This window comes from Lampetra fluviatilis, chromosome 1 (genome assembly GCF_964198595.1).
Source record: "Lampetra fluviatilis chromosome 1, kcLamFluv1.1, whole genome shotgun sequence".
NCBI lineage: Eukaryota > Metazoa > Chordata > Hyperoartia > Petromyzontiformes > Petromyzontidae > Lampetra > Lampetra fluviatilis.
Window position 1 is genome coordinate 15,817,143 of NC_136275.1, and position 22,452 is coordinate 15,839,594.

A 22,452-nucleotide genomic window follows, 5' to 3' on the forward strand; every position below is an offset into this window, starting at 1 on the left:
TGATGAAATGATTACACGGAACCCATACGTGCGTTGCGCACACACCCTTACATGCCGTGATCACCACCTCCCCCCATAACTTAGGGGTGGCGGCAAGCCGGCATAATTCACCGTGCTGTTTGCTGCTGGCATATCTCCAAGAACTTCCAAAAAGTGACGCACACACGCGGGGGGGTGGGCACGGGCACTGACGCCGCACCGGGCCGAGCCAGTGATGTAACGCGCGGCAGCGGCAAACCACGGTCCGGGGCCGGCCTTATGTTTCTTATAAAAGACGGGTCTGCTCGAACGAGACTGTCACAGAGGCGGCGACTTGTCTTGAAATACTTTTTGTTTAGTTTATTTTGTTTTGTTTGTTTCTCTATTCGACCCTCCCTCCACACACCCGCCTTGCGATAAAAGTAATTATAAAATGATCCAGTAGGTGAGAATACCATACGCGTATGTATTTGTAAATGAAACGAGTCGTCGTTCGCGAAATAGCACGATAAACTTGTTTCCCTTTACTTACGTTACTAGAAGATACGTTGGGAAATTTACAAAGGGCGGCGTGGTTTGTCAGTTCGATACACTTTAGTTACATTTAGAAGTACAGGGTGGTGGTGAAAAACACTCCGTTTTAAGGGCTCTGTATAAATATCGCAGGGAAACTGATTTTTACGCAGTGACTATCTTGCACATTGCACTTACACCATACCGTACGTGTGTATCCACACGTACGTGCATTATATCATACTGACTTGCGCGGTGTGCGTTAAGCCTCATTATAGACTGCAGACGAGCAACATACGCGAGCATTGTAAAGAGCCAGCGCATAGTGCATACAGCTCATTGCAGACGAGAGGAGGCAGCAGACACGGTAGACCATAGAGACAAGCAGACACATACAGCCGTGTGCCCAGCGCCACACACTCCCATCAACCACCACAATGCGCCGCAATCTCCTCCATACGTTCCAACCGCCGCAGCTTCTTCTACTGCTACTGCTGCGGGTAGCTCTGCCCGGTGCCAGCGTCTCGTCGTTGTCGGCTGACGAGGCGGCCGTGCGATGCGAGCCGTGCGACGCAGCAGCGCTGGCCGTGTGCGGCGACCCGCCGACAGGTTGCGCCGAGACGGTGCGGGAGCCCGGCTGCGGCTGCTGCCTCACGTGCGCGCTCCTCGCCGGCAACGCGTGCGGCGTCTACACGGAGCGCTGCGGCGAGGGACTCAAGTGCAGTCCGGCCCTCGGGGAACGGCGGCCCCTACAGGCGCTGCTCGACGGTCGCGGCGTCTGCACGAACCTCACGGTCTACAGACTGCACCAGCAGCGGCAAGGGGGAGCAACGGCAGCGGCAGGTGCTAATCCCAACGAGAGCGGGCAGGGTGAGTGAGGGATGAGGATTAGAGGAGATTGATTCTCTTTTCCCCCGTGAGAGAGGTATGATCGTTTGCAGTGGTGGCAGGGTACTATGCAACTCAAAATGAAACGCACGCACTCTCAACACGTCCATCAATAGTCACGCAGTGTATAGTGTGTGGCCTGTAATTACAAGTCGGTGCAACATCTCGGAAGATGGGCCATTTCTCGCAACGTTAGCCAACTACATATTCAGTTATTTCCGTTCTAAAGTATGAGTGTTAAATGCGAATGTGTTGAGTGCTTTTGTGGATGAGACGTGTGGTTAGTGATGGTGAAATGGTGGTTTCACGCACTGCGCCATAGATCATGCGACCTGGGTTCCAATACCAACCATGAATATATACCAATTGGTGAGTGGTGGTCAAAGCCCCTAAGTTCACTCTACCAATCAACACTGGGGAGAAAAAGGCGGCCGGACAGGCGTGCTTAATGACCACACCACACTCCCGTGTGCCGTGCTGGGTCTTAAGAGCTCTTGTCTCCCAACAGACGTGTGCAAGGTCCGCGTATTCAGATTCAGAATGCCTGGCTTGGAGGTGTGCATATTCGTATACGCGAATGTTGAATCGGTGTGTGTGGATGTGTGCTGGTGAATGTTAGTGTATATAATAGTGCCATTAGGTGTATGTGTGTTCAGTGCACATCTCTGTGTGCAGGTTATTGGCGAGGTTCCTGTGTAACGTATGCATAAAAATGTACGTAAGCATGTGTGCACGTCTTCGAGTGCATACAAACGTGTGCAAATGTAACGTATTATCTCAGTTCATGCACAAATACCGTACTGCGCCCGTACTGTGTATACAATCATCCACAATTCACATAATGCGAATATCTGGAAATGCGGAATTAGCTCAGCTGACAGCCAAGTGCTGTCAGCGATATCTATTCAATCAAACATAAATAATTGTCCGTTACATTACGATAAAACCTTAACAAGTTTCACGTTGAAACGTTTGGCTTTTGAAGCCTCAAAAGTGCGTCGCAGTTTCTATTTGCATAGCCCAGCTTCAGGAATGCCGTTCACGTGTCGCGCCCATAACTGCGCTTTATTCAGATCGGAATCAGAATAATTTTTTTCTCGCTAAAAGAAGAGTTCCAAAAACTCCAGAGGAGATCATTTATTTACCCCCCCCCCCCCACCAGGTCATTTGAATGTGCAAAGTTAACTTTGGGGGTTCATGTTAACATGGTGAAGTTTAGTTGTAGGTTTAAAAATTGTGACCGTTTTTTATCTCCATATTTTTTTAATCTCCATATTTTAAGCGTTGCAACTCCAAAGATATACATTTTCATCTGAAACGTCTCAGTGTACTGTATATACTCTGTACAAAGGTGGCATTGTCCATCATCTCTCTCTGGAAAACGTACAGAATGCACTCATTTAAAATACAGATATATACTACAGTGTTGTGCATTGCTTCGTGTATCTTTATGGTGAAATAACTGAACGGAACGTGGCTTTGAAACGCACGCCCTGCAAGTTACATTCTGGGGACATGCGAATGTGAGGCAAGACTAAAACTCCGTACTGTGTGCAGTGCGCCATCTGCATCCACTTTGCTATAATTGCTGGCCCTCTTGGTGAACTGCAGCAAAAATGAACTCACGAAATAATGAATGCAATAAAACATCGTGAATACTTCATTCCTGTTGCAAAAGCTTGCTCGGAGATGAACCCATTTAACAAGAAATCTATTGCGCGTGGCGGTGAAATTGGTGCAGTAAACATAGTTCACGATTCAAGCCCTGCTGCATAACAGAAAGCAAGTGTATATGATCGTAGGCTGTGCTAAAAATCTGGCAACCTGAAGTTTGATTTCTGAGGGCAGCTAACATATCAGTGGAGTGATATCAAACATGTCCTGGGTCTCCCCAAGGGCGACTCAGCCTTAAATGAGTACCTGGCGTGTAAACATCAATACAGAGAGACAATGGCGGGCAAGCATGGTGCTGGCCACACTACCCCTTCCAGATAGTTGTTTGCTGACAACACTTATCCCAACAGCCTATAAAGGTTAAATGAGGAATGTTTTACTTTGTTAATGCTGACGAGGAATGACTTGTTTTGCAGGCACTGTGAACTCGAGCGAAGAGGCAGAGTCTGTGACTATGCTGCCGGTTGAGACTGCACACATCACCACGCATCCGCCCAGGCCACACAACCGGCTCCTGGAGGCGGAACTCAAGAAGCTTCGCACCGGCATGAAGACCTTGGACCAGAAGGAGAAGGGGGACACGCGTATCCACCAAATGCTCAGCAAACACCACGAGAATGATTATGTAAGTGCCTCCATGGCTTGTCGGCTCTGTGCCTTTCACCCCCACTGTTACCCTTTTTGCCATTGCAGGTTATCTGAAACAAGTATAGGATATATTTTTTGTATTCCTCAGAAAAGTGCTCTACCCCTTAACCACCACATAATTACAGTCACAGCAAAGGCAAACTCTGAAACTTCTGATGGATGGTATTGCTCTGCTTATGTAATATCCGTGCAGCATATCAAGACATGCCGGAATACACTTTGTCATGAATAGGTTAATGTGAATTGCATAATTAAGCAATTTTTAAATGATAACGTCCTTTTAAAATGTTGTTTTGCACAGGATTCATCCACTAACACTACCTTGTACACATTTGACTTTCACCAGGGACCGTGCCGCAAAAACATGGAGAACATTTTGGAGAATCTGAAAAGCATGTCACAACTGAGTCCGAAAGGCATTTACATTCCAAACTGCGACAAGAAGGGCTACTACAAGAAGAAGCAGGTAAACATCTGATTCATAGAGGATCATTTCACTTTCATATATCTCTTAAATCCTGCATTGTAATAGTCCATCAAGCACCTGCACAGGAGCTGATTGCATTGCTCAATCTTTCCCCTATGGGAAAACCTGAAACCCAGTTCTCAGTAACTGTCAATTTTTGTAAAAAAAAAAAAAAAGCTTAACACAGGATATCACAATTGTATATTTGAAAAAGCATGCATATTCCTATTTTGTGAATTATTTTCTTCATTTTTGCAAAAACGCTACACACTAACGTCTGATTTTTTTAAACAAAAATTTGTCAGATACAACCTTTTGAAAAGGTTGGAATTAGGTTGTACATCACATAATATTGGCGCAGTGCCAAAGAAATCTCATCGCATTGGTTAGGAAACAATATTTAAATGCACACCTAAAACAACTACACTTGCCTTTTTGTGTTGCAGTGCAAGCCATCGCGGGGCAGGCAACGCGGCCTCTGCTGGTGTGTGGACAAGTATGGCCAGCAGCTGCCAGGCTCGGAGTCGCAGAAGGGAGACGTGCATTGTCATACTCAGGAGAGTGATTAGGCACTGAGATGGAGCAGAGCTGTTAAGGCATAGGATGGGAACGAATGGACTTAAGCCGACAAGGTGAATAGTAAGGGCAGTTCGGCTTTAATGGTTAGTTAACGTGTTGAGGTAGTTGTAGGTTTTTTTATGTTTTGTTACTGGCTTCATCTGAGATGAGGCAATATCCATTCCATACTGGAAGACGTTGTGGTGTGTTTGTGACTCTGCACTGTGCACGTGACTGCTCCAGAGAGCTGGAGACGGAGCCTGCAAGAAGTCCTGGGGAAGAGGCGTTTTCATCTTTATTGTTTTTAACCTTACAGAAATAAACTTGAAATTATGGTTTTCAGCCAGGGCTGCCAATTATAAGTAACAGTTGTAAATGTTTATATTTTATGCCATGTTATTTCTTTGAAGAATTGAGATTGCTTTAATGGTTTCTCTGTGGCTTGTTTTGTGGCTTGAACTAAAACCTGTAATTTAACAGCCAGATGTTTGCAATTAAAACACATCCTGAAACACAGTATGCTTCATAGGTTAGGACACTGGAAGGATCAGTGTTGGGATATACAAATTCACACATACTTTTTCCACCTTTGAAAGATGCGTGTCTAAAAGTCCCCACCAGCTGGTGATTTTGTTTATGTTTTTTGGCAGCCCTAGCCACTGTGTACATAGAAAACCTGGTGTGTAATTCATCTGTAGACATATAATCCATCTTCACATCAGCATTAAGTTAAATGTATGTCTTCAACCTGTATCAACAATTACTGCTCCTGTTCAGTTTTTTCCATTTAACAACTGTGACTTCTCTTCATATCTTGGGCCAAATTTGACAGCTATTAAACCAAACGGGGGGTGCTATCCTTTTCTATTTAAGTTCTTTTATGTTAAGATATATTTGCCTATGTTTGTAAACTTGAAGTAATACTTCAGCTATTTATGTTTTTTTCTAATTTAAATCATGGTGTATCATTTTTCTAATAAGTTCTTGTATTGTGTATTTAAAAATTCAGTCTGAATAAAAAAATATTTAGAAATGATGTTTTTTTTTATGTGTGACCTTTAAGCAAACTTTACATTTCTATAGTCAGTGTTCATGTTTGTGAAAAAAAGCGAGTTCACAGTTTTACTGCATACTATCCAACAGATTAAACTTAACAGATACCATTAGATCATGGTCATTCTCTGTACTGAACTCCTTTAAAACCCACTTCATAGTAACTCAATACAATTGACATCACCATGCTCAATCAAGAGTTGTGGAAGATGCATTGGCAAGCCTGAAGTTTCCTCAGTTACTTATAGCGTCTTTGCCAGCTTCACCATACTGCTCATTGTAGATTGGTGAAGGGTGGGGGGGAGGAAGGGGTCACCTAGAACCGATTTAGATATCACTAGCCACTTATGTTGACCGTGGCCAGGAATTTAACCCAGGCTATTGAGTTTATCACCCTGAACTAGTGGTGTAAATTCTACACATGGCAGATACCAGTCTCTACAGGGCAGTCACACTTCAATCCATTTACAGTGGCGTGGGGAGTCCTTCAGCAGTGGAATGAACTAAATGAATGTCATTATTTTATTATTTCCCTTCTACGTGACTTTACCGAAAGAACCAAGAAGATGTCAACTATAGTTTGGCATCACAATATAAAAATGCTGAATGAAGTCTAAACCTCACTGGCAAACTTCAATTACTTCCTGGTGTGTTACAGGCACAACAGCAAGTGTACCAGTCTGTTCAGATATTCCATTGAAAAATAAATCACGCAGGACTGGTTTGCATTGTATTATACATATCTGCACATATAAGCAGGCTATTTTCAATATACGCGGTAACCCTTTAAAGCTGTCATAAATATTTTACATAACTTGAATGTTTCTACTTGGTCCGGAATGTATAAAGGTGGGTGGGTGTTTATTAAATGGCTCCAATTTCTTCAGTAATATAAACAATATGACACGTGGAATGTGTTTAAAAGTTACTGGGTTTAAACAGCTACAGTATTTACTTACCAGCTAAGCCGCTCTTCCAGGTGTGGCAGCGTGCAAGAAGAACAGCTCACTCATCAATCTGTGCCATTTTCTCAACACAAAATATTCATACTCTTTTCGTTGGGTTTTTCTCACGCGCTTTTTACACTGATTCCCCCTTCCATAAAGCAGCCTCCAAAGAGTATGCCCCACCTTATCATATCGGCCACCCATCTGTCGGGGTCCTCCGGTTTTTTTCCCTCCACATTTAGAAACGCGCGTTTGGAGTATTTGGCTGCTAAACATTTGCACATGATAAGCTACTTCGTTGAGCTATTATTTGTGGCCAAGTAGCTTCTGAAAAAGAGCTATATGGCTCAGTGGGCCTTACTTGGTAAAAAAAAAAATAGTTTGTTTATCCACGCACCCTTACTTATTCGTTATAACTTCCAAGTCGTCCGCTTTAGCTTCCTCTCTTCTTCCCCCGTTACTTCCTCCCCCATTGCTCTTCTCTCCAAAGGGCACTCACCCCCCATCGCTTGTCACCACTGCCGTTAAATATTGTACCAACACTGTTTCGGATTGACTATGAAACATTAGATTGGTGGGGTGGTGAGAGTTCAGCAGGGGGAACTCACCCCCCGTTAGTTCCCCCTTGAGGATACGGGGATGTTTTAAACAAATGTAATGGTTCGACAGAGGCGCAGACACTTGTATGGAGGCAACACTATGTATTTAGCACAACTGAAATACAACTGTAACACACACACTATATATAAGGTGGTGACCGCCGTCCTAATCTCGCTAACACTCGAACACTCGGGGAAAACTCAACGTAAGGAGAGAAGAGAAGAAAAAATGTGGATGGTGAATTAACGACACAACAAGCATGCATGAACCGGTTAACTCGCAAAACCCCCACCACATTCGGTGCACCTCTGTAAAATCATGCACGCACAGAACAATAAACAACCGGAGAAACAACTCGCAACGTGTGAAAGAGTAATTTGAAGCGTGCGGTTTTCGAACGAGTCCATGTGGCTGGACCTCCAGGCGAGGTGGGTCTAAGCTCCCTGGAAGGTCCGGGGGGAATCTCAATGCTGGCGAGCGGGTGGGTCCGCTCCGTCAAGGGCGGCTGCATCGATGGGGGGTGGTCGGTTGCCAGCTGCTCCGCACTCAGCGGGGCGTCCGGAGGAGCAGCAGCCGTCGGCGTCGAGGGCTTCACAAGCTTCGATCCTGTGGGCGGGACCACAGAGCCACCCTGAGGGACCACCTCTACAGGCACACACCCCAGCTCGCCCGGTACACCCGACGCTCGGCCCTCGGAAATTAGAGATGAGGGGATGTGACGGGGATGAACAAACAGCTTAAGTCGCGACAGATGTACGAACCAATTCCGGTGGCCGAACCGGATCTTAACATACTGAGGCCGGTTGGCCCGTACCCCTTCGACCGGACCCTGCCAGGGCCTATACAGCTTGAGGGATGTGCTGACAGGCACTTGCGGACAGTGCAGCCAAGCCCTGTCTCCCGGAGCCCACTGTTTGCCCGATTCGCGACAACCTCTCAACCACTCGTTGGCCAATTGCCCGACGGCGGAATTTTCTCTAGAGGCCTCGCACACCTCCGAAACCCGTTGGAGGGTAAACCACATCGGTTCAGAGATGGTAACCTTTGGCTTCCCAGGATCCGTTTTAAGCTGGACATCAATGGGGGGGGGGGGGGGGTTTGGTTCCCGCTAATACATCAAAAAGAACGGCGAGTAGCCAATAGAAACATGCGGAGCCATTCTGTAGGCCGCAAGCACCCCAGGGATGCGCAAATCCCAATATTTCCATGACTCATCGACCTGCTGACTCAACATCGAGGTCAGAGTCCTATTGAGCCGCTCTACCATCCCATTCGTTTGGGGATGATAGGGTGATGTGCAAACTCTTTCTGTCCCCAAAAGGTCGCATACCTCCTTCAGTATTTTTGCCGAAAAATGTTTCCCCTGATGAGTGAGGAGGCGCGCCAGGGGCCCTTTATCTAGCACATACCCGTGCAAAAATGCTTCAGTGTTACCGGCAGCCAATTGATTTGGAAGCGGCCAAGCCACAGGCCAGCGGGAAAAGTATTCTACGCCCACAAGATAAGTATTTATATCCCCGGGCCGTAGCAGGGAAGGGTCTCAATATGTCTAGAGCCACAAGCTCATTGATGCGGGACACTTTAATGGACTGTAAGGGCGGGCAGCACTTCACAGGCGGTGGCTTGCGACGAGCACACTGCACACAACCCTTCAAGACGTTTTTAATGTCCGCTGCCATGCCGGGCAAAAACTAATCAAGCCTAAGGGTGGCCAGGGTCATATGAACCCCCAAATGCATTAGCCGCTCATGGATGGCCACAATCAGCCTGCCCCTGAGACGCGTGGGCACAATAATACTATAGCATTGCAACCCGCCATCCAAATACATAAACAGGCCCCCCATTTGAATGACGGAAGCTACCCTGCGTCGGCCTGATCCGTCACCCAACTCCGCTACATGACGCCGAATTTTCAATAGGGAAGCGTTCTCTGCCTGGAGGCACCCCCATTCAGAGTGGGTCAGCCCCAAGGCAGCGTCATGTGCCATGGGAGCGCTGGGCTCCTTCGTGGAAGGTGTCGATGCCAAAGCGACGATGGGGGGGGACACACTCATGTCCGGCGATTTGCAGCAGGCCGAGCCCGAAAGACACGTGCAGTCGCCATCCGGGAGAGGCCGCGACAGCGCGTCAGCATTAGCGTGCCGCGTCCCCTTACGATAAGACACCCGGAACGAGTAATCCTGCAGGATTTCAACCAGCGTGAGAGCTGGCCCAATGGTTGCTCAACACGCAAGGTGCACTGGAGGGTGGCGTGATTACAGCGCACCTCAAACCGCCTGCCATACAAATAGGGCCGGTACTGCTGTACAAAGAAAGCTATGATGAGTAGTTCCCAGCGCATTACACAATTACATTGCTTGGCCAGTGAGAGCACTCTACTGCCATATGCCACCACTCTCTCTACTCCATCCACCAACTGAGACAGTACAGCAATGATACCCATGTTGCTAGCATCGGTGTCCAAAATGAACGGCAATGAAAAGTCCAGGTATCAGAGAGGAGGGGCGCCCACCAAGCTGTCGCGGAGGGCAAAGAAAGCGGCCTCCTCCTCCGCTTCCCACCGAAATTTTTGTCCCTTTGCCGTCAGGGCATGGAGGGGTTTGGCAACGGGGCACAAAGCGACGGTAATAGGAAGCAAAACCAATAAAACTGTGTACCTGACCCACCGACTTGGGGGTAGGCAATGTGCGCACGCACGCAGTTTTATCGGGATCAGTCGCGATACCCGATTTGCTAACAATGTGCCCAAGGTATCATATGGACATCTGCAATATATGGCACTTCTGAGGTTTAAACTCAAGATTAGCCTGTGACATCTTCAGAAAAACAGCATGCAGCTGGGTCAGGTGCTCATCGAACATGTGGCTGAATGCAATAACTTTGTCCAAATATATCAGGCAGGAGTCCCACTGGAGTCCTGCCAGGACTAGCTCCATTAACCTCTGAAAAGTTGCCGGGGCCGAGTGGAGGCCCATCGGGAGTCTATTAAATTCGAATAAGCCTTGCGGTATTCGGAAAGCAGTCTTAGGCTTTGAGCAATCACCGAGGGGTAATTGCCAGAACCCCGAAAGTAGGTCGAGCGTTGAGAAAAAAACTGTGCCCCCGCCAATGCTTCCAGTGAATTGTCCATACGTGGCAGGGGATATGCATTCGCTTACAGACACTTTGTTAAGTTTTTGGAAGTCTACGCAGAAGCGCAGACTCCCGTCGTGTTTTTTCACCAGCACGATCAGAGCACCCCATGGGCTCGTGAACGGGGAGATAACATCAGCGGCCAACATTTCATTGACCGCTTGGTGTACCTGTTCTTTTTCAGCCGGGCTTAAACGATAAAGGTTTTGCCGGATGGGGAAGAGTCACCTGTATCAATATGGTGGCTCAGGAGTGTCATGCGACAAAGATCAAATTTACCCTGGCTGAAAATATCCCCGAATTCAAGTAATAGTACACGCAACGCGGACCTCTGAGCGCCAGACAGGTTCCGATTCTCGGAGCAGAGTGCATCCGCCCACCTGTCATCATCTGTATGCACGTGGATTGCGTTCTGCGAAACTTCAATGCCCCCTATCATATCACCTTGGACCGTCGCGGCCGACGCGTGAGCGAGCACTGTGCCCTCCTGAATGACTGACGCGTCGGGCCCCACATTCAATACTTGAATAAAGGGATGCCGGTCCCTTGAAACTAGTATCTGGGCTCCCACAAGTGCCATTCCCCGGGCCGCTTTGTTAGATGGTCCCAATACAATCCCCCCTGCGGTGGCCTCCCGATCAAGCGGCTTGCACAACCGCAGGGGGACGAGCATTTGTGCCACCATTGGCTCACCCACCTTTATAAACAGTTTGCCTTAAGAGGCTAACCCCCCTTTTCCTGATGATGACCGCTTGTGTTGCGATCGAAACATCGTGGGTTTTTTTTAATTACTGAAAGAACCAGAACATTATAGACTGCCAGTGCACTCCCTCAGGTTAAGAACCAGGCTACAGTCTGCATTAAAGATTGCAGTACACTCACTCCGATTAAGAACAAGGCTACAGTCTACATTAGTGTTTTTTTGGTTTTTATTATTTTCATTTATTATTTTTTATTTATACTTACTTCATTTATTATTATTTTTCTATCTACATGACTTCACCGAAAGAACCAAAGAAAAGGTGTCAAGATGTTAAAACACCAAACAGAATCCTTATTCAAGAAATCCTGTCTGCATTAACCACACGTACTTGTGGTGAACATTCAAACAAAAAAGCTCTGATGATATATGTATTGTCTTTGAAACTGATTGGTCAACACCAGACAGCTTTCTTTTGAGCTTAGTCTCAAAATGTTAGACCAGAGAACGCCAAAAGGCTATGGATATTGTTATATTTTAATACTGGCAAGAAAGGATCCCATATAGTAGTAAGCACAGTTTAACACGTAGCCTTTTGGCACCAATATCATTCAAAATACAAGTTTATTTGGTTAGTGTAAATATATAAATGTGTCGTTAAACCCGCCACCACCAGACAGCCAATTAGTAAGGGGTCTGTCATGTAAACAGAACATGCCAATTCGTTACTAGTACAGCACAACGGTGTGTTGGAGAGCCAAGCCACAACATTTATAATCTGAGTACGACGTTTCGCCAGCAATTATAGTCAGCCAGATTTCTGGAGAATTACTCCTGTTTCGTTCCTTAAATAGAAGTGTAGATGTGAGGACAAAACTTGTGAGCACTTATTTCGCGAAGTGGGGGGTATTAATTAATGCATATAAATGCGTCGTTTGGGTTATTTATATGGTAATCAACATACATTATGCAAGCACATTGTAATTGTACATCCTGTCGATTATGTGTACTAAAATAGCCATACCAACGATAATCCATATTGAAGTATCGGCATGAATTTAAACAATGTATTATTTGATGATTCGCTTCCAAGCAGCACGAAGTCTGTAGCTATACGAACGGTTAACATTATTTTTAGTTCTCTCCATTTTGATAGATTCTCTAATAATTATTAGTCTTGGCCAGTAGTAACTAGTTTTGCACAACTATAAAACCTGTATGATGGAGTAGTAAGAAAGTAAAAAAAAATAAGATGAAGTAGGTTTGCAAAATATACGTAGTTTTATAATCCTTTACATGTGTATTATCCAAAGCAGCGATATACAATGTCAAAATAATGCAAACAAAATAAAGATCCAACATATGTGAAATGTTTGCATATTTTTCAGTGTTTTTCTCCATAAGATTTCATCATCAGTCATGATCTATCCACAGCTAGATGAAACCCTTTCCAAGTCAAAGCCATCCCTCATCATCATAGTAGTTCCTATACAGTACATTTGACAAAAAAACTCCAATACATCAGTCCCTCCAGAATAACGCGATTATGCGATCGCATGATTCCATGCAAAATCAGCCAAAGTCCGCATATTTATGCGGGGGGCGCGTTTTTTCAAATACGCCGCACTTTCGCCGCATAAATTGCAGATTTCCGCGCGCAAAATATGCGGGCTTGCATGATTTCATAATCCCCGCATTTTCGTTGCAAAAAGTCACATATATCTTAGCAGAAAGTTGAAAAATGTTGCGTTTACTTCACACAAGCGCAGCCATTTCCCCTGTTGCCATGGGAACGTTATGAAGTGACGTCACTCATTACACGACATCATTGAAAAGCTGCAAACCCCGCGATGCCAATGAAACCATGATGAAGCCCGCAAATCTTTCTCATTTGCCAACAAACATAAGCGCAAAAGACCGCGCAAAGCAGTTTCCCAGTGTGTTACATGACAGTGGGGGCAAATTATTTTGCACTCCGTGCAACTGCATGTTGGACCACAGGCGGAAGTCGACGCTGGACAGTCACTTTGCAACCGACAAACATTCGAGGATGGTTAAAGCAGCAGCGGAATCAGCCAAGATGAAGCAGCTCACCTACACCGAGGCGTCAACTTCCAAAACAGTTGCTAGGGCTGAAAGAATCAAGGTCAGTAGCCTATTAGATTAAAGCTTGTAAAATTATGAAAAGGCTGATAGTTAAATTGAAACAGAGAGAGGTGTGTGTGAATGAGATTTCCAAGTATGTTGTGTGTGGATGTAAGTTAACGTTAGGGTTAGATAGACTAACAGTAGTGTAATTTCCCATGCAAGATGATTGATTTTGGCATGAAAGAATTATGTTTTATTTGCAGAAACACTACTGTTCTGTGAAAGGCTTACTGTAAATGATTCAGTTTTATACAGAAGTTTTCTGTAGGTTACACTGGACTTTGTGTGTGTGTGTAATACAGCCCAATGATACAAAAGTATTTTTCTGTTTGTAGATTTGTGAAACCTGGGTTGCCACCTGCACTGCCATCAACATCCCACTGTCTAAGACTGACCACCCTGCACTGAGGAAATTTCTGAATGAGAAAGTCATCAATGGCGGCGCCATTCCAGCGTTTCACCAGCTTCAAGATATGTACTTGGGAGCAGTATATGAGAAGGAAAAAGAGGAGCTGAAGACACTTCTTGCCAGAAAACCTCTTGCTGTGATATTTGATGAGACTCCAGATGTCGAGGGGAGATGTGTCCTGAATATCCTCCTTGCACCACTTGAGAAGGATCATTCTGGGAGGATCTTGGCCTACCTTGCAGATACTGTTTTCCTTGAGCAATGCAATCATTCCACTGTATCCATGTCTGTCGTAAGGTGCCTTCAAGAATACAGCATTAACAACGAGGATGTGATTGTGTTCGACACTGATAATGCAGCCTACATGAAGAAGGCATTCACAGCAGCTCTGCAGTCGTTGTTCCCCAACTCGATACACATCACATGCATGCCACACATAATGAATCTCATTGGCAATGCCTTCCGCAAACCTTTTGTTCAGTTGAACAGCTTCATGCTAAGTTTCTCCCAGATGTTCTTCAATGCTGGATCACGCAAGAGAAGATACCTCTGCTTCTTGTCAAACAAGCTGCCTAGAAAAAAGGCGGTCATGCCTCCAAACCCCTGTGCAACACGCTGGAACTCCTGGTTCTCTGCAGTGCAGTACCACGCACAGCACTTTGGACTGTACAAGGAGTTCATAGAGATGGAAATCGAGGTAAAAACTTCCTTCACATAATTCCTCAATACAATTAACACTTCCTTTTCTTCATCAGTTAACCCCCTTTGCACATACAAACATGAATAGTTTAGTAAGATCAAAGTAAAAAAAATTATTGCATTGAACATATTGTATGTTTGACCTAATTCCTTTCTTTCTATTTGTGTTTTTATAGGTGTGTAGCAGAAGTGCTCCACAGTCTGTGGAGAGACTCCACGAGATGCTTCAAGACGAAGACCTAGCTCAGTCCCTGAATGTCCAGATCAACATCATGGCTGACAAGTGCAAACGCTTCCTAAGTCTTCTCGATATCTTCCAGAGCAGACGTCCTGTGACCACAAAGATCTTCACTTATCTGGAGGATCTGCAGGTGGTCTTTGCTGCCAACAAAGAGCTGCAGTATGAGGCGTGTGCCGAATACTTTGAAGGGTTTAACTTACCTTACACCACAAAGACACAGATCCTCTGCACAGTTGGTCAGGCATATGAAAACGCTGAAGAAAAGCTCACCAAGTACATGTCACATGGGCAGCCGGCCATTGAGTTTCTCCAGGAGGTTAGGGTGTTTGACCCTCGCCACATTGCATTCCTAGATGACTCCGTAGCAAGCTACAAGGCCATTCCAGGTTTCACTGAAGTGCAGGGTGATGAATTTGATTCTTACTTCAAGACTCTTGGTCCAGCAGCACTCAGAGCTGCACCATTCGGCGTGGTGGATTTGGATGTGTTTTGGGATGGCCTACAGGAGAGACTTCCTGTGCTGAGTTCCTTGGCCAAGCGGTACAAAGATGCTGTCTCAAACTCAGCTGATGCTGAACGCAGCAACAGCATCTACAAACTAGTGTTGTCTAACCGAAGATCAACTACCAACCAAAACCTCAAAGCCTTGGTCTTCCTTTACCATAACCAACGAGTCCGCAATGGAGCATTTGAGAGGGAGGAGATGGTGGAGGGGGAGGAGATGGACACTGAGGGAGAGGGGATGGAGGATGAGGATGGTGAATGATTGGCCAGTGTTAGAGGCTACGTAGTTAGTTTTATTCAGGAGTATATGCAACTTTACAGTTGTAAGATTGCACGTTTCTGTTAGTAGTATGTAAATTTACATTACTGTAAGACTGTACTGTTACTGTATTGCTTACGTTACTGTGCACTGAAAACACTTATTTTAACAGAAGATGTCTGTTTTGTATAGCTACCTCTGTAAAACAGGAAGCACACATTTTATTTTTTAATATTTTATTTATTCATTTTTACAGAAGTTGTAGCATATTCATTTTGTAAAGCTACAGAACTTGTTCGACTCAATGTTTTGTAAGTTTGAGCCATCTGTTTGTTAAGGTCTGAAATAAAACAAGATGAGAACTTAAATATTCCCAGCACTTTCTGTGATGTAGTATGCTTGCTTATCATAGGAAGTAATAAGAAATGACGCTTTACATTAAAGTAGTAGCCTAGTGAATAGGGTGTTGGGGGAATCACTTTTTTTTCTCTTTTTCATCAAACCGCAGTTTTTGCAAGTTCCCGCAATTTTTGCAAGTTCCCGCAATTTAATCGCATAAAATTGCATAAATATCCCGCATATTCCATCGCATTTTTTAAGAAAACGTGCCGCATAATCAACGATTTTTGCCGCAACAATCACCAAAAAACTCCGCGTTTTTCTGGAGGGACTGATACATTCGTCAATAACATTGCCTTAAAATAACATATATATACTGTAAAAGGTTACTTTTTGGGCAATGGCCCTTCTTCATAGCACATACATGCACATGACCTGATGACATCGATTCATGGTCGCAGTCTTCGTCCGGTCTTGAGTGTTCTCTTCTATGGCTGCCATTCCATAATAAGTTTCAACCATCATCTCTTTTAGCCACGTATCCTGATCAAGTCCACCAACTTACTTTTCAACAGTCAACACGTCACTAATTTTCATTTTAATTGTTCGTTTATCCATGTGTAGTGTTGTTAAGGACGGACTTCTAAACTTCTTTATGGCACACACTGTTTATTATCTTAATACACAGTCCCCATCACACTAAGGCGTATATGGTCCCTTCACCCGTTACCCTCAGAAGGTACAGCCTCCGGACCTTGCAGGCTATCTAATCTCCCTGCTCTCCCAGCGTCCTCTGGCTGGACCTAGGGGATCTCTCCCCGACCACGGGTTACTCTGAGCCCTAGCCCTGATAAGGGCTGGAGGGCTTGGTCCAGGGTCCTAGATGTCTTCGGCCGACTTGGGTCTTCGTGTAGCAGAACTCCTCCAGAGCTCTCAGCATTCTGGCTTTTATACCTGTTCGTGGCCGGGTTGTCCAATCCCCGGCCACCTTGTGGGACCCTCTGATTGGTCCTTCCCAATCTGGCGTTTGGATCCTACCTCACCCCATTTGACCCTGACCGTTTGATTGAGCGGGAAACCCTTGTTTATGATCTGCTCTCTCACAGTTTGCGAACAGCGAGTAGTTAACACCACTACACATGTGTTCCAAGTTGTCTCTTAGTCTAATTCTAATCATGCAGCTGTCCATCACTCTCCGTGCACTTTTCAGCTATTGTTCCATGCATTTTTTTAAATCAGTAACCGTGTTTCTGATCCATAAAGGAGAGCGTGTAATATGTATTACCTGTACTCTGTACAACGTTCTCTCTTCTTTAAGCACATTTATACGTTGGATTTCATTATCGGTGTTTCAAAAACACTGTAACCTGCTCTCGTTCACCTCTTATTTTTATCATAGTAATCCTGGACAGCCTTCAATACTTGCCATAAATATATATTGTAACGTGTTTCATAGTTGTGCCCCTCCAACCAATACTGTATTTTAATGTGCTTAGATAAAGAATTTTACATGATTAGTTTTAGGAATTTTACCTTGAACCCTAAAATCAATCATTTCCTGCAATTTATTGCAAATGGTTATTATTATTAAGGCATCAGTAAGTCTGAAAAGGTAAATATATTCTCCATTGATGTGTATGCCTCTAATTCTCCAGTCTGCTCTTTTTGTGATTGAATTTAATGTTGCTGTGAATAACTTTATTGAGAGCATATATCCTTGCATGACACCCCTTCTGATATTAGTATATTGATCATGATGCTTCAGAAACTAGATGCAAACATTGGTTGAAGTCTGATATTAATCTATTCATATATGGTAACGTTATCAGTGGACACCTTGTGTTCTGCCTCACGGCAGGGGTTTTGCCTCACGGCAAATGGGGGAGGGCGTATGTACACAGGAATTTCCTGTTTTTGATGCTAATTTTGGTCACGTGACCAGGAAGTTGCGATTTAAGATTCCCGCTCAACCACGCGGGCGTCGGCATTTACACACATAATTCAAGATAGCGGCACACATCGCGTCCCAGTGAAGCCAGCCGCAATTGTCCATTGTGGGACTTTAAGAAGCATTGTCTATAAGTTCGTTTATGTTCTTATAATATTGGCAATGTTGTTATAATGTTAGAATAACCGTTATAATGATGTAAATGCCTTTATAATGCTGTTAAATTGTTATGATAAATACGAGGCCTAGTTAACAACGAAGCCTGCAACTTTCCTTATTGTAAATGTTACTTGTAATTTAATAAGTCGAGTCAAACTTGTACCCAAGTAACTATATTGCAATCCTGAGAGCAAGGATGACGAAATATCTCATCCACAATTTAGTGTTATGTGTAATACTGTACCTTTGGGGTGCAGTGTGATGAATACACGATGTGCCTTTATGTAACACAGCAGCTTATGCTCTTGTATAGTTATTCAGTGGTAATGTAGGGGCCTGGTCCATCCAGGGTCTATTGTTGAGAAACATGTTATCTAAGACAATGTTCTGATGCTGTGGTGTTCATTCATTGTGTTGGTGTTTCCGGGTTATAACAGATGCTGTATCTGTGCTGTTTTCTCACCAGTTTTACCTCGTTAAATTCAATAAATGACGTTTGGAGTCGGACGTTCGTCCTGGCTCTGAGGGTTTATTGGACGCGAGGTTAACTACTCAGCTAGCGGTGCAACGCAGCGCACAGCGAGGCCGAGACACCTTGGCTGAAAAAAGAACTAATATTGTAATATGCTACTCTTGGAAAATGAATATATAGCAATAGCTGATGCGACTACAGGTCCATCTTGCTTCAGGTTATCCCCATAGTTGGTAATATAGAGGCATCATTCCTCTGCCTGTCTTGATAACCTGACCTTTTCCATCCAACACAATTTCTCAACCCATCCCAATGTACAGGATTACAATTATTTCTTGCCAAATTATATTCTGAATATCCAAGTTGATTATTGTTATGCCATGAAATTCTTAGCATCTTCCACATATGCCTTGATTCAAAGGTGAAGAGCAAATTATCTTGTGGTTTTGTTAAATGACAGGTATCTGGGACATAAGTAACACAGATATTACTACTCAAAAATCCATCTCTTAGCAATACATTTGGACCTCTCAACTCTTCCAAAGTTAGTTTTTTTATGAGGCCCATCATAACCGGTAATACCGACATACTGGAGTTTCAAATAACACACAATATGAAGAAGCACACAGCCTCTGTGCATAAGCAAAAAACACCAGCAGTTCCTTAAGAAGTGCAATGTGGTTCTCTTCGTCTTAAGTCACCATCACATTTGACTACACAAATAAGTAATAAAATCCTCTAAAATCTCCACTTGTGATAAAGATGCAATAACCCCATGCAAAACGTTATCAGTGGATTGAGAAAGGGCTACAAAATATGATTTTAAAAGGAATTCAGTGCATTTCAAAGTACAAGCAGGAAAGAACAAGCATAACTTTTTGGTCTTCAAGTTTTTTTAGTGTGAAATGTACATCCATACTTTTTAGTAAAACCATTACATACAAAAACTACAGTATATAATTGCTCTTTGGTTCTTTCGGTAAAGTCACGTAGAAAGAAAATAAATTAAATAATAGAATACGACGTTTCGATTGCAACACAAGCCACCGTCATCAGGTAGAACTAAATTTGAGAGAGAGAGACAAAACACAGACACGGAGACACACAGACAGACACAAGCAGAGACACACACAACACAGACACACAGAGACCCAATGCCTCTGTGTTTAGGTCTTTCAAAAGAGAGAGGGGGGGCAGAGAGAGAGGTGGGTCTGCTGGAGCAGCTGCTGGAGCAGAGAAATTAACATGTCAATGAAAGACCCAACAAGACTGGTACATTTTAGAGAGAGTTGTGTGGAAATCCACCCCGAAGGGACTGAGGGAGAGAAAGAGCGAATGGACTTATGAGAGCCTGGTAAATTTTAGAGAGAGAAAAAAGCAGTTTGAGAAAACAAAACTCAAAAATGTACCAGTCTTTCATTGACATGCTAATTTCTCTCCTCTAGCAGCTGCTCCAGCAGACCCACTTCTCTCTCTGCCCCCCCCTCTCTTTTGAAGGCCTCGATATAGAGGCATTGGGTCTCTGTGTGTCTATGTTGTGTCTCTCTCTCTGTGTCTCTGTGTTGTCTCTCTCTGCTTTTGTGTCTGTCTGTTTGTCTCCGTGTCTGTGTTTTGTCTCTATCTCAAATTTATTTCTACCTGATGGCGGTTGCTTGTGTTGCAATCGAAACGTCGTATTCTAATATTTCATTTATTTTTTCTACGTGACTTTACCAAAAGAACCAAAGAGCAATTCCTGCAGTCACGAAAACTTCAAATCAAGTTTGCTACAGTATGTAATGTTATAAAAATACGTATCTTACTTTAGTTGTTTTAACTGTATGCAGTGGATTTGTGAAAAGACGAGAAAATGTACAGAACAAGAAGGATAGCAACATAAAAATGGATCTTTAATTTCAGTACAATGCCCAGGCATGTATTCGCATTAAACAAGTCAACATCCACCCAGGGAGACAACTTCATTTACCTAGAGGAACAGACAACGGGTTTACTACATCTAAACCATTTTCACTTGTGCTTCTTTCAGCAAATAAAATGGAAACGAATTCACCTGTATTTGTAATGTCGACAGTTCCTTTTTTTTATAACGATTTTCGTAAAAAAATCTGGCCACTCAAAAATTTCAAATCACAAAATACTTTTTTCAGTTTTCTTTCCTTACTTTTAAATTTAACAATTCATAAAATATTGCTGTATCAAATTTCTATTACATCCACTTACATAATATACAACACATTATAAAGTGAATACTCCAGATAATAAACTGGGGACACACACTGCTCATTTTTTACAAAAATGCAGCATGCTTCAACATGCATGAAAAAAAAATGTTACAATACACTGTGCAGAGGTGATGCCATGCGATAAGCCATGCCGTTGAACACGTTTGTGCAAAACGTACACGTTTAATATACAATTAATGCATGCGTCATGCCTGTCACTATGAGGTTAGGTATTAGCTTGTTTGATAATAAACCAAAGAAGTTATTTTTACTCTATGACGTGCCACAAATAGTAAACAGTGTGAAACTTTACCTACAAAATAAGACTGCTTATCACAAGATCAGATAAAAAAAAGTTACAAATAAATGTTTGCATTCAAAACAATCCCTGATGCTTCAAACACACCAACAAAACATGCCCAAAACATAATTGGATAAATCAGAAGATTAATATAGTGTGCAAAGCATTCCATGTTTCATTTGTGTTAAAAAGCAACAAATGACTAAATATTAATGTGGCACACTGGAAAACTGATTTGAAAAATGTTAAAAGATGGCAAATTCCTCTCATAGAACCAGCATTTACTTGTAATCATAGTGATACAAACTTGCTTTTGTAATGCTAATAATTTTGCCATACTGAAATTAATGTTAACACTCAGCGTTCGATTATATTTCCTACTACAGTCTTTGTCTTTTTTGGTCTTTCAAAAGTTTTTAGCATTAGAAAAATTCCTACATACGTCACTGAAAATGTCTGCAATACGAGAAGAGGCATATCAGTGTTGAAGCACTTTAGTTTGTCATAAAAACATTTGGCAGTATAATTTTTTAACTGAAAGGCAGTCAAATAGGGGCAATAATTGGAGGCAAATATATGGCAAGTGTGAGTGACAATGATTGATACCAGTGACAAGTGTTAACACAAGCTACCAAAAGGAGTTAACAAAAAAAAACATGACAGTATTTTGGTCACTTGAAGGTTGAATATTACAGCCATAATACTGTACAGTGTGCAAGAATGTACAGAAATAATGACATTTGTATGTTGACAGTTGCTTAGGTTGCAACATGTGGGTTGGTAGTGTCCAGGGAAGCAACACCAATGAACTGAGCTTGAAAGTTAAATGGGTAAAACGTCTCCTTTGACATGAACTATGATTATATGTCAGAGCAGACAGGACTTTTACTCGTAGGCTTTCGCGACCAATATTGTTCATAATCAACGATTTTTGGGTTTAGATCGCGTTATTTATAAATGTGTCGTAACCCTCCACCACCCGACACGGCCAATCAGTAAAAAAAAGTGTCACGTTGACAAAAGACAAATAGTTCACTGCTTTAGCCCACCGGTGTGTTGAAGCGTGAAACCACAACATTTACAATTTGAGTACGACGTTTCGCTGGTAATTGCATCCAGCATCATCGGGCAATTCGCCAGAATGGTGAGGCTCTGCTGTGTCTCCCGTTCTTATATAGAGCAGCAGCAGGGTGACGTCATCATTAACTCATTAACTCATCAGGTGCAAAGATTTGAGGGGGGGGGGTTATTGTAATTATATACTTGATTAGTAATAAGGCTATTGTTACGATCGTAACAATAGCCTTATTACTAATCAAGTATATAATTACAATAACCCCCCCCCCTCAAATCGTTGCACCTGATGAGTTAATGAGTTAATGATGACGTCACCCTGCTGCTGCTCTATATAAGAACGGGAGACACAGCAGAGCCTCACCATTCTGGCGAATTGCCCGATGATGCTGGATGCAATTACCAGCGAAACGTCGTACTCAAATTGTAAATGTTGTGGTTTCACGCTTCAACACACCGGTGGGCTAAAGCAGTGAACTATTTGTCTTTTGTCAACGTGACACTTTTTTTTTACTGATT

General features: G+C 43.5%; 1 protein-coding gene across 1 annotated transcript; it reads left to right on the forward strand.

The window, feature by feature from the left end:
- The first annotated feature begins 258 nt into the window (after positions 1-258).
- On the forward strand, positions 259-5,754 carry LOC144935609 (insulin-like growth factor-binding protein 3). Its single transcript, XM_078862450.1, has 4 exons — positions 259-1,362; positions 3,471-3,679; positions 4,049-4,168; positions 4,615-5,754. Exons 1-4 carry the CDS (start codon positions 930-932, stop codon positions 4,735-4,737), a joined length of 885 nt encoding a protein of 294 aa, XP_078718576.1. The 5' UTR covers positions 259-929; the 3' UTR covers positions 4,738-5,754.
- The last annotated feature ends 16,698 nt before the right edge of the window (positions 5,755-22,452 follow it).